We start from the raw sequence: 12,914 nt of genomic DNA on the forward strand, positions 1-12,914 counted from the left end.
TTCTAAAATAAATTTAGAACAACAGAACTATAAATAATAAAGTTTTTGTTTGTAAAGCACTGTATCAAAAAATTTATTGAATGACCTTTTCGAAACAAGAATTACAAACAAATTGCAGAGAATGTTAATATCTTCACTGAATCTATACAAATTAATTATAAGCATAAAAATCAAATTCATCTATATTTAACAAACAAACAAAAAAAACTACATAAAAATATTTCATACCTATGAATTTTTACTTTTTAAATCTAATCTTGAATTGGCAAAATTGTATGATGAACCAACCCTAAATTTCATGTTTTTATTTATAGATGATAATGGTAATGAGTGATAAGAAATTGAACCACTTAGCATTAGAATAAAATTTTCTGCAAGAGGCCTAAAAGTGAAAGGATTTCTGTGCAATTTATCCAAAAATAAATAGTAACAATAACAAAAAAATTGTCAGCAAAAGAGGTGGAAAAAAACATCAAATTATACATTGAAGCCATTTAGAAGTTAGATGTGAAATCAAGCAGGCATGGTGGAGGCATTTGCTTATACAGTCAGGTGCAATGCCAACCACAACCAATCCATGTTATAAACATAATGTCATTCATAAATTCCAATTTCTATTTTTTTGGATTATTGAAGAAAAAAAAAACATGAAATTAGGTAAGTGAAATGCATTAACTATAGTAACATTTGGACTGTACAGGATTTTTGTTGTCAGTAACGTCGTATCTTCACTTCTCGGCCTCGGGCTTTGATTCAGGCTCAGGCTCGGGCCCAACTCTGATCTCCAAAAGCCTCTCAACTGGCTGTCTGCAGATTGGACATCTATTCGTCTGGAACCTTAAGACCTTCGCGCATTCACTACACATGCACTGCAACAGGGAAAGGAATTCAGCCAAAGTTTGGATTAACTTATTTGAAGTTATCTGCTAACATTTACACTAGTGAGACTGTTTAGAAGAACTTGTGACTTGTTGATATACTGTTTTCAGCTTATTTTCATAAACAATTCAAGATAGCTTATGACTTGTTGATAAACTGTTTCACAGAGAGCTTATGGAAATAAACTGAAAAGAGCTTATGAACATGTCATAAGTTCTTTTCATAGGCTCGCCCAAATAGTTTCACGTGTTTATTATGCAAGTAGAGAAGCTCATTTAGCCAATCCAAAACAATTTGTTTTTATTTCATCTTTTGTTATAGAAATGACTTATGCACAAACAGTTATGTGATAAGCGCTTAAACTAAAGCGCGTAATTAAGTTGTATATCGAAACATGGCATGAGTAGTTTTCAACAGTTAAGTATTAGTACTAGTGATGTCAACGGCTAATATCAGCATCATTGAATCATTGTGTCAATAATAAAAGCAAAATCAAATCACAAAAGAGAAAAACTGTAAATACCATGTGGCGACAAGGAAGGACAGTTGTGTCGCGAGGTTCTGACAAGCAGATTACGCACTCTTTTCCAGGGTCATTCCCATCCATGTCACTTTCGACTGAAGTTCCAATACCATATATCTCCTGCAGCTCGTACCTCATTCCATTCACCCACAATATCTGCTTAACAACCTTCACCCGGAATTCTCCTTTCTCCTTCTCAAATACGGCTTGAGTTATCTGAGAGTTGTTTGTGTTTGTTTTACTACCAGATTTAGGAGTTTCATTTGATCCATCCTCGGCACCGGAAGATGCATCTGCTTTAACTGCTACAGGATAGACGTCCACGTCGCCCACTTTCAATAACTCAGATTCCTCAAACATTGAGAAAGTGATACCAGTTCCAGCTGGCTGTATAAACTTCTGGCCAAGACCTTGCTGGAAATTTATAATAACCGGTGCAAGAACATTTTCCTTCGTCGAGGTAAGGACACACCCGTCACCTTCCTTTGCAAAGAAAAGTACCGCGATGCTGTTATGGAGAGAAGGAGAAACAAGCATTTAAATCAGACAAATAAAACAGCTATAGCACAGTGGAATTTTGCTTTTTCCCATAATAAATTATAGAGTTACATTAAATAGAAAGAAGAAGAAAAAAACCAATAAAGTACTCCCTCCATCCCTTATTATAAGGGAATTTCACTTTTTAAAATTCATTAAATAACTGATGCATCTAGTCTATATATAAACGAGATACATTAGTTATTCAATGAATCTAAAAAGTCAAAATTTACTTGTAATTAGGAATGGAGAGAGTATTGGTTTGGAAATACGGTGGATACCCCCACCAAGCGTATGCTATCCTGATGCTACAAAGCTTCACTTTTTCACGGTTTTTTCGGCAATGTGACGCACGTTTATGACTTCAAACGTACAATCAAACATATACATAGTGCTTCTAAGTATTGTTGCTTATTTAGCTGCAACCTACTTTGCTTCCCAATCAAGCTTGCTCCCCATATTGTCAAAGACAATTGAACCCGAGCAACACATAGATATACTTATTGAGCACAAAACACAACAATATATTCGCAAGCCTTTGTCCTGCATCATTTTTGCAGCTTCCTAAGATTACTAAAATGACATATTGGACCGATACATAAATAGTTGCTCAAACTATCCTACATTGGCACACCTATTAGAAACCTCTCATTACATTACAGTTCACTTAAGTTTTCACACAATCACGTTGCCACAGTGACTTCGTCAAACTCAAAGCGATTTCAAACATGCACATACATTCGTACAAGCTTATTAACACTAACAACAATACATCAAGAAAGCAAACACATGATCCTTCTAGAGGTGTAGGATTGATTCTGCTTCCAGAGTTGATTCTATTTGAAGCTACAATTTATAATTTTGAGTTTAAACATGATTTTTACACCGAACTTTGTTGTTCAACTCACTTTTACATAAATGTAACCAAACATAAATCACTTTACATCCAACTCAGTTTTAACCAGAATCAATTCACTCATAATCAATTGTTCTCACAGCAAACCAGTCACACAGTTAACATTAACATGATGCATGTTATTAACCACAAATGAAAACAAAATTAACTAATCAAATCATCAAACAATTGGGAAAAAAACCGTTACCTCCCAGAAACAGTGGCATCAAAAGTAAACGCAACAAGAAACTGCCCAGGATTTTCCTCATCAGCTTCAATCCTCAGCGTCTCCTTCTTGATATTAACATCATTCCTAATAGTAACAGCTTTCTGATGCTCCACATACGGCGCCGGCGGTGGCGCCGGATACCGTCCATATACCGGTTCCATCCCCGTCCGGTGATGATGATCATACGGCGCAGGTAACGGCATCGGAACACTCCCCGGCGGAGGATAGTTATTCGGGTAATTCTGGTACACTGGAGCAGCGGCAGGATGAGCGTATGGGTTAACCACAGCTTCTTGTACAGGAGGAGGAGGAATCACCGGTGGATGAACACGTCGGCCACTCCCACCGCCGCCGTGTCTCCGACGACTGTGTGAACTTCCTACGTTACCCATGAAAATTGAAAGAAAAAAATTACAAAAACCCCACTAAGCTTTTTTTTTCCGTTATTCAAAAAATCGAAACTTGAAAGCATATAGAGAAAAAAAATTGTGATTTAACAAAAGGGGTTGTTGATTTTGTTGTGGTGGTTCAAAAGGTGTGAAGAAAAAAAAAAACAGTGGAGAATTTTGAATGGAAGTGATAGTAAGAGATAGAAAGATTTTAGAGATTTTATTGTGGTTGGATTGGATGGATGGAGGAAGGAGGGAGAAGATGGAAGGTATAATGGGATTGCGTAAAGCTCCACCTTGTAACAAGCACTCACACCATTGATGAGAGATGGGATGGGAAGGTTTTTGCTAAAGTGCTTCTTTACTTTAATTTTAATTCATATTTTATAAAATCACTTTTTTTATTTTTGCTTTCTTTGATTTGTCATTTTCCTCTTTTTTTTTCTTTTTTTTTTTCTAATGTTTATTATAAAGTTGGTTATACAAATTGTTTGATGCTTGAATGAGTGGAATGTTATGTGTGTTGTTTGTTAAAATTTTGTTTGAAGTGATGGAATTTAGTAGGATGGAGTGATCTATTAAAAAGATTGAGGTTTAGATTATTTAAAATTGAATAAAGTGAAATAGAATAAATGAGGCAATCATTTGTTGAATATGATCACCAAAATTCGAGTATGAGTTTTTAATAATTATTAATATTTAGTTTATAAATCTAAAAAAGTATAAGATAATAAAGGAAAATTTCAGGAAACTTGTTAACGAGTTAAAAAAACTAATATTTATATTTAATATTTAAAAATAAAAATAATTGACTTTTTTAAGAAGAGTTTAAAGGTAGTGTACTGACGGGTGTAAACAAACTTTACATATACATCCAATCAAAATCCTTACACTTGTCATGTCATATTAATTTTTTTAAATTAAAATTGTGTTTTAATTGGATGCATGGTTGTGATTGGTTGACAATGTAAAAATATTTTACACTGTCAGTGCATATCCCTTTTTCTCTTTTAAGAATAAGGCTAAATTAAAGTTTTGGTCCTCCTGTTTTAGGTTTTTTGCGATTTTGGTCTCCCTATTTCCTTTTTAAACAGTTTTGGTCCTCCATCCCAATTTTGTCCATGAACAGTACATGTCCGTACATGAACAGTACATGTCCGTACATGAATAGTGCATGAACAACTGCATCAAAATTGGGATGGGGGACCAAAATTGTTTAAAAAGAAAATAGGGGGACCAAAATCGTGGAAAACCCAAAACAGAGGGACCAAAACTGTAATTTAGCCTAAGAATAATAAATTTTATTGGCTTAATTGCAACTTTAGTCCCCCTATTTTGTCTTTTTCTTGATTTTGATCCCTCTATTTTAAAATTCACTATTTTAATCCTTTTTTAAGTTTTTTATGCAATTTTCGTCCCCCTATTTTGCTTTTTTCTGCAAAATTAGTCTCTATTCCTATATCTTTTTCAATAGAAAACTCAAAAGGGGATCAAAATCGTGGTTTTAAAAATGGGGGGCTAAAATCGAGAAAAAGACAAAATAGGGGGACCAAAGTTGTAATTAAGCCAATTTTATTTTATTTTTTTTTTGACGGATTAAATTTTATTTTTTTGAAATGACATGTATTTAATACATTAAAAATTGAAATAAATAAATTATTTAAAATATATTTTCTTTATTTTAATTTTAAATAATTTAAACATGGATTCTTTTCTATTTTTTTTCAATCATTAAAATATTTAACCAGATTTTAAAATATTATTTGTGTATAGCAACATAAACTAATTTTTTAAATTAGAAGGATATAATATAGGACAACTCTTTTAAAAAATTAATGTTTTTTTAAGACGGTTTTCCAATTCAGCATCTTTACTTAAAATTTTCAAGTATAATCTAAATGTAACTAAATAACAAAATGGCAAAGACATACATAATGTCTTTTTGTTTGTAATTTGGATGAAACAAAGTTTAATTATAAAAATATAAATAATGAAATGAAAGTTTTCATTGGATGTGTGTCACCTTTTTGGGTTTTGTTTCAATCATTTTAAAAAATCTAACTAGATTTTTTTATGTATTGGATATTATTTGAGCATAAAACATAAACTAAGAATAGTTAGAAAGATAATAACGTAGGATAAAATTCTCTTTTGAAAAATTTAGAAAAAAATTTAGACTATGTTCGATAAAAATAATTTACTGATAAGTTAGAAGATACTAATGAGATGATTGATAATTTATAATTAGTAATTGATTATTAATAGTTGATAAGTTAGTTGAATTGTTTGATAAAATTAACAATTTAACTAACTAATGAATATGAAATAAAATAAAATGATATTTTTTAATTAATTAATTAATATATATATATATATATATATATATATATATATATATATATATATATTTAAAATACTTAAAATTTTAAAAGTGAAAAGTAAATTTTAGCTAAAATAATAAAAGTAAAAATGAAAGAAAAATTATAAATTATAAACAATAAGTTAAAATATTATTTGAAATAATATTTATTAAATAAATTATAAATTCATAATAAAATTACAAATATAAAAAAATCTTTTATAATATAAAACTTATAAAGTATGAACTATATAAGCGCAAAAACATATCATGCTAAAACAAAACCTCAATATTTTTAAGACTTGTTTTTAATTCAGCATCTCTACGTAAAATATTCAAATATATTTAAAGACTGAAATTTCTATGTAAAACATATTTGACAACCAGTATGGGTGGAAAAAAATTGAGATTTTTACATAGTTTTACACTGTTATTTTATAAAAATTTATAAATTTATATATCATTAAAGTAATTTAAAAATATAAATGTGATTTGATAGAATATTCATTATTAATTGATTGAAAGTGTAAAATTATTTCACATCATTAGTATTTTTTTCAAAAAATATTGTTTATATTTACAATTTAAATACCATGCTAATAAATCCTCACACATTAAACCAAAGTCATATATTAATAATCAATTTTATTTCATCGGTTAGTAATTAAATCAAAGTCATATATTGATAAGCAACTTTTAAAATTAACAATTTAAAATATGAGCATTTTTAAAATGAGAGATAAGAGGAATAAATATCTATTATTATATTAATTAAGAGAGAAAAAAATTTAATATCTACATTAATATTTTAATAAATAATTTTTAATTAATTCATTAGTGGATATTTGTTCTTCTCATCTCTCATTTAAAAATGCTCCTACTTGATATGTTATATATATATATATATATATATATATATATATATATATATATATATATATATATATATATATATATATATATATATATATATATATATATATATATATATATATATAAATAATTGATATATCTGGACCATATATAAATAAGATACATTAATTATTAAATGAATCTAAAAACTAAAAATTGCTTATAAAAATGTCATTCTCATATGATATAATAAGCAATTTTTAGCTTTTTAAATTCATTTAATAATTAATGTATCTTATTTATATATGGTCCAGATACATCAATTATTTAATGAATCTAAAAAGATAATATATATATATATATATATATATATATATATATATATATATATATATATATATATATATATATATATAATATTATTCTGGCCCAATTAAAGCCCGAATTGCTATGGTTAAGTTCTCCTCAACTTCACTCTATTTGACTTAAGATATAAAGCCAGTTCACACGCAAAGGCATGGTACATTCTCTGAGCTCCACTTTTCACTAGACTCATCTTGAATCTTAAACTGATTTGGACATTAGAGTGCTAACCATGTAGGTCCACTCTACGCTGTCGTAACGGAGGTCAGCACCACCATTTCAAGATCACCAGTTCTCCAATTGCTTCTGTTTCTGGTTCTCAAAAACACAAGCGCCGTCTTTGGTAAATGACTTCTAATTCCTACGATTTTCACTATTCCAGATCCAATCTCTGATTGACCAATTCGTAACCTCCTTAGGTAACAGATTCAAGAATATTCAGAACCAAACACAAAGATTTGTCGCAGTCGATTTAATCAATCATCATTTCAACTACGATTTGTCGAATTCCAGATCTCTAATTCCCTCGAAAACTCCACCAAGCAACATAAAAAATGATCTTAGATCCAAATCTAGATTTGTACCAAGGTTACCAAAGGATGAAGGTAATTTCCTTGAAAATCATGTTGAATATTCATGGTCCATTTTTTGATCTAACATCCCATGTACTTCTTGTCGCTAACATGGTACTCACTGTTGCAACATTGAAGATATGACGATTTCATGGTTAAGTCATCCGGATACGACGAGTTCGTAATTAACTTCGGACGCAGATCAGGTATCGGGGCACCTCCTATAGGTACCACAAGATCTCTGCCCGATAAGCGAACGTCTCCTTATGCCGGATCCAACAGGTCGGGGTGAAGATTGCCACACATTTTCTTTAACGCTTAGGCCAGTCAAGTAATAGAGATTCCTGGAATATGCCCCGAGGAAAGGCACCCCCAATCGTGGTTGCATGGAGACTGGTTAGCAGAAATCTCATATTCTCGCCTGACATCTCCATTCCAAAGGAAGAACGGAAAGGACAATCCTTACTCCTTCACATATGCCAGGAAGACGTGTCTCTCAAAGAACGTCGTCCACATCCGACCATCCTGTAGAGTCCAGGGGAAGTCAACCAATAGGTCAGATCGCCTACGAGAATACCGTTAACCACCTGTCGAATGATTTTGTCCCGGTGATCAGAAAATGCCTCTTTAGAGTATTTGACAAAATAAACTCAGTGGTCCTAAGGTTTTCATGATCATCTTTAAGCTACGTCCCTCGATGAAGTCGGCCGCCTAATGATAAGCACATGAGCAAATATAAAGTGGGTTACTTTGACGTCTTGTCCAACCGAAGGAGATACCATATAGAAGAGAAGCACACCTCCTAGATCTGCAAGGGATGATATGTACAAAAGACTCAGGATACTATGTTCATATTAAATGTCTATCTATCTATTCATTTCATTGTTTCTTTGTAATGAATTCAATTCATTATTAATATAAATATGTGTACGTCTTCTTTTTCTTCCTCTATAATATGCTTCCTTGTTTTTCTTTCTTTTAGAGTTCTCAAGACAGGTGTAACAAAGATTACACGCATTTTTGCATAGTCAAAGATCACACGTAATTCCACGTAGCCAAAGACTACAGGCATTTTTGCGTAGCCTAGGATTACACGCATTTCTGCATCGTTAAAGATCACTCGCGTTTCTGTGTAACCAAAGATTACACTAATTTTTGTGTAGCTGACGCAACCTTTTCCTTTTCGAATCTAGCCAATCCACATGCATTAGGAGGTGGAACCCGAAAACTTCCACCTCGATCCGAGCTAAACCTCGGGGGAAGAGACACAAATCTTAACCTTAGCTGAGAAATGATCCTCTATGACGCAGAGTGCCATACAAATATTAGACCACATCATTCCGGTCTCGTTAGTTCCAAGCCTGACCTTGGGGATCACAAGCAACACACTATATACAATGCGCTAACTAATATGCTACTACAGCTAACGCTAAATACAACGAACAAGTATAGCAACCAAAAATGATACCCGACGTTATTCAACGTGCTAAGTCATAAATCATAAAGGAAGTGGTGTTTGAGGAGCACATCAGTCACTTCGGTGCCATGAAGCATCCCTTTTCTATTAGAAAGGGGGACACTTAGGGTTATCACACCCAAAGTAGACAGAACGTCACAATTGAGGGAAACCGAAGATCTCAGCGAAGCAAACAAACTTTGCATTGCAGGGTAAAGGAGTAAGCACTAGAGTTACAAAAATTCGCAAAAAACAAAGACGCAACACAACTACAATGATAAAATGAAAAGAAAAAAAAAAAAAAAAGAAAAAAAAAAAAAAAAAAAAAAAAAAAAAAAAAAAAAAAAAAAGAAAAAAAAAAAAAAAGAAAAAAAAAAAAAAAAAAGAAAAAAAAAAAAAAAAAAATAAGAAAAAAAAAAAAAAAAAAAAAAAAAAAAAAAAAAAAAAAAAAAAAAAAAAAAAAAAAAAAAAAAGAAAAAAAAAAGAAAAAAAAAAAAAAAAAAAAAAAAGAAAAAAAAAAAAAAAAAAAAAAAAAAAAAAACCTATTTGCTTGCTCCATGAAGTGATCATGAACATTGTACGCGCTCTGCATAGTCTATTAAAGGGAATTATTGAGCATATCCTTGAAATCAGTAACCTCGTCTTCAAGGGTTATTAGAGTCTTCGTATGAATGTCACGGAACTTTATATTCATTTAAAATATAACTTCACTTTGTACTATAGAGCCAACTCAATTGGTGATAGCATGCAAAAACCAGAGCAGCCGCCAATCAAACTGGCAATGACGTTGTTGTGCCAAAGCTGCAAAACCGCATGCATAAATTTTACGTAACTAGTCTGCATGGGCAGGAATCTTGCAATGCTACTCTACATGCACCCTAGTCTTAGTATCTCCAATCAAATTATCACTAGGGTGTATTTTTTAGTAAGTTCGCCAATTGAAACGACGTTAGTGTGCTTCATGCATGTAGTTGCCTCTCTCTATCAACTAAGACCATGTATGCATGTCATTTTCAACATCAACAATAATTATCTATCACCAACAAACAACCATTAATCTTCCATATTTTCTCACTTGTAAAATGGCTCTATTGACCATGAGTGAAATGCACAGAGGATCCGGCGCAACATCGAGAGTTATGTAAGTGTTTGTTTTGCTACTATGGGCTATATTTTTTCTAACATTTTATTTTTATGAAAAACTTATTTTATTTTTTTTATGTAAGGTGTATCTAGGTTTCGCACTCGTGTCCATGAATATGTCTTCCTCGACGAGTTGATTCAATCTTATATAGATCTCGCCGGTTTTGGACATGTTAGCAAAATAATGTCTTACTCCGTTGATGTGAAGTTCATACTCGCTTTACAAGAAATGTGGCGTCCAAAAAACACACACTTTATTTTTTTCCAACCGCTGAATGTACCATCACATTAGAGGATGTGTACATGTTACTTGGGCTATCTATTGGGGGTACGACTGCCAATGGAAAAACCAACTTCGCAAATTCAATATGCGAAGAGATTTTGGGCTCTGACTTGTTATATAGTAACCCGAGAGGCCAAGGTATCTTAATTTCGCACCTTAAATAATATTACAGCAGTTTAACATCAGATGAAAATTAGACAGAAGAACGGAGAATAATTAAAACTAGGTGTTATATTATGCTATTAATTGATTTATTTTTATTTCCCGAAGGTAGTGGTATTATTATGCATGTTATGTCTTTACCCTTATTGAGACACGTAGATAAAATAGAAACATATAGTCGTGGCTCGACTTGTTTGTCCTATCTCTATAGCTCTTTGTTTAAAAATGCAAAGAAAGACACATCGACATTTTATGGATGCGCCATTTTGCTACAAGCATGGGGGTGGTCTACATTGTCGTCCTTAGCGCTAGTCAACTTCAACAACTAAATATTTCCGTACGCACAAAAGTTAGTTGCTAACATTATTTTCATTTAGACACTTTGCCCATTTTTATTTCTAAATAAATTATTTTAACTTTTTTGTATTTATATGGTCTGCTCGTGGTATGACTTACAATAGATTTCCTAGACACTGCATCACGCAGTATCGCAATCTCTTGAATCACATTACCCCCTGAAGATGTATTGTCACTAAAATATGTAATTAATAATAATAATAATAATAATAATAATAATAATAATAATAATAATAATAATAATTTATTTTTAATGTTACACCCTAAATAATCTTATTTCTTTTTCCTCTATAGCTCATTTGGCGCCCATATTTACGCGTGAAACACCATCATGATATTAGAGAAGAAGACGCAACCGTTTGGACTGCATGCACACTGATCATTATGTTCACTACTGTGGAGATACACCATAGCGAGCGTGTGAAACTGTAATTTAACATGGATCAACAACTCCCAAATCTCCCGGTAAGCCTCGATTGATGGCATCAACTCAAAATTAATGATCAATGGGGCTATGAAAATTGGAGAGACTTCGCACGATCTGAATACCGAAATGGAAGCATAATAATGGACGAATCTTACGTGAAGCTGTGATGCCAACCGAAACTAAACCAACTAGAAATTATATGACTTGGTACAAATTGATTGCAACTGAGTTTATTTCTAAAGATAGGTATTTATATGACCCACGCCAAACAACTTACACACAAGAATCTTCAACGTATAACCTCCCACAAAATTACCAAACCACTTACTCACAACCCCTTCCCAACAAAATTACTGACATACAAACACTCAAACCCACAACTAATATATGTAAGACACCCAACCACCGAACTAAGAGCATACCCCATACCACCACCAATAAGATGCTTATTATAAAAACACCCAAGACTCATTTGCCCCCAACTCATCATCCTACCATAGCCAAAACACGCAAACAACATATAACACCATTGCTTCCTCCTACCATAGTCAATATGCCCAAATGTCACAACACCAAGAAATGCAGATACCATTGGTTTTCAAACACCACAACAATCATTTCTTCCTTTCTCCAATGAATCATTCACACCAATGTCTCCTTTCAATCGACTAGGCCGCACACCATCATCACAACCTAACTACTCTAGCATGGGTCACGAACTTAGTTACGACAATGCGTCTATGCATACACAAGACTTCGTTGAAATGCAAGAACTTCTTAGGGAATCAGGTGATGATGATGTTCTTTGGTCCTCAGATCCTCAAACACTTCGGGTGAATCAACCGCGAATTAAGGCTAGAGTTAGGGTAGCTAGGGGTGTGGAATATTGTAGAATTTGATCACCCATGTAGTTTGATTCCATTTTCTTGTAATCATTGATCTTTGACCTGCAAAATAATAAACAATTATATAAACCTGAGGCGTGTAAAAACACTATCTTTAAGGATTTATCCGCCTCATAAGCGCAAATCCCCCAGGATTTAACAGGTTCTTCTCAGATTCTTAATGAGACTCTGAGGCATCAGAACAACAAGAAATATTATTTGTCAGGTGATGCAACCAAAAAAACAAAGAAGAAAGGGAAGACAAAATATTTTTACGTTCTATTTTTTTCTGTATCTTTCTTGTAGATGGTAGGGGACTTTATATAAGAAAGAGAAAGTTGAAGTAATCAATTCGACTCATTCAAGTCAAACTAATTAAATCATTTGACCAATTTAAAATCATCATAAAATAAAATAAATAATAACAATTAATATTAAAAAAACATTTTTCTTATATTTGTCAATTAAAAATGAGATAAAATCATTTAAATTTTTTGAAATATATTCAAAATTTACAACATGGAATCGATAGCCATTTTAACAAACCTGATCATCCTCGTTAGTGTTTATTCTATTTTTGTCTGTAAAAGTAATTTAATTTAAA

The 12,914-nt window shown here is 32.1% G+C and overlaps 1 protein-coding gene across 1 annotated transcript; it reads right to left on the reverse strand.

Annotated features, from left to right (window-relative positions):
• Positions 1 to 460: 460 nt before the first annotated feature.
• LOC131632867 (probable E3 ubiquitin-protein ligase LOG2) lies at positions 461 to 3,816 on the reverse strand. The gene is made up of 3 exons (XM_058903584.1): positions 3,043 to 3,816; positions 1,403 to 1,910; positions 461 to 869 (listed from the first exon to the last, which is right to left on the reverse strand). The coding sequence occupies exons 1-3, from the start codon at positions 3,453 to 3,455 to the stop codon at positions 729 to 731; spliced, it is 1,062 nt and encodes a 353-aa protein (XP_058759567.1). The 5' UTR covers positions 3,456 to 3,816; the 3' UTR covers positions 461 to 728.
• Positions 3,817 to 12,914: the final 9,098 nt, after the last annotated feature.

The sequence above is a fragment of the Vicia villosa genome, unplaced genomic scaffold (assembly GCF_029867415.1).
Source record: "Vicia villosa cultivar HV-30 ecotype Madison, WI unplaced genomic scaffold, Vvil1.0 ctg.001045F_1_1, whole genome shotgun sequence".
Lineage (NCBI taxonomy): Eukaryota > Viridiplantae > Streptophyta > Magnoliopsida > Fabales > Fabaceae > Vicia > Vicia villosa.

Bases quoted from the DNA above. Each gene is read 5' to 3' on its own strand.
- LOC131632867 (XM_058903584.1), bottom strand. From the start codon at position 3,455: ATGGGTAACGTAGGAAGTTCACACAGTCGTCGGAGACACGGCGGCGGT. The intron at 1,911-3,042 runs GTAACGGTTTTT...TCTCCATAACAG, and splicing joins GATGCCACTGTTTCTGGGAG to CATCGCGGTACTTTTCTTTG. The intron at 870-1,402 runs GTATTTACAGTT...TCCCTGTTGCAG, and splicing joins TCCTTCCTTGTCGCCACATG to TGCATGTGTAGTGAATGCGC.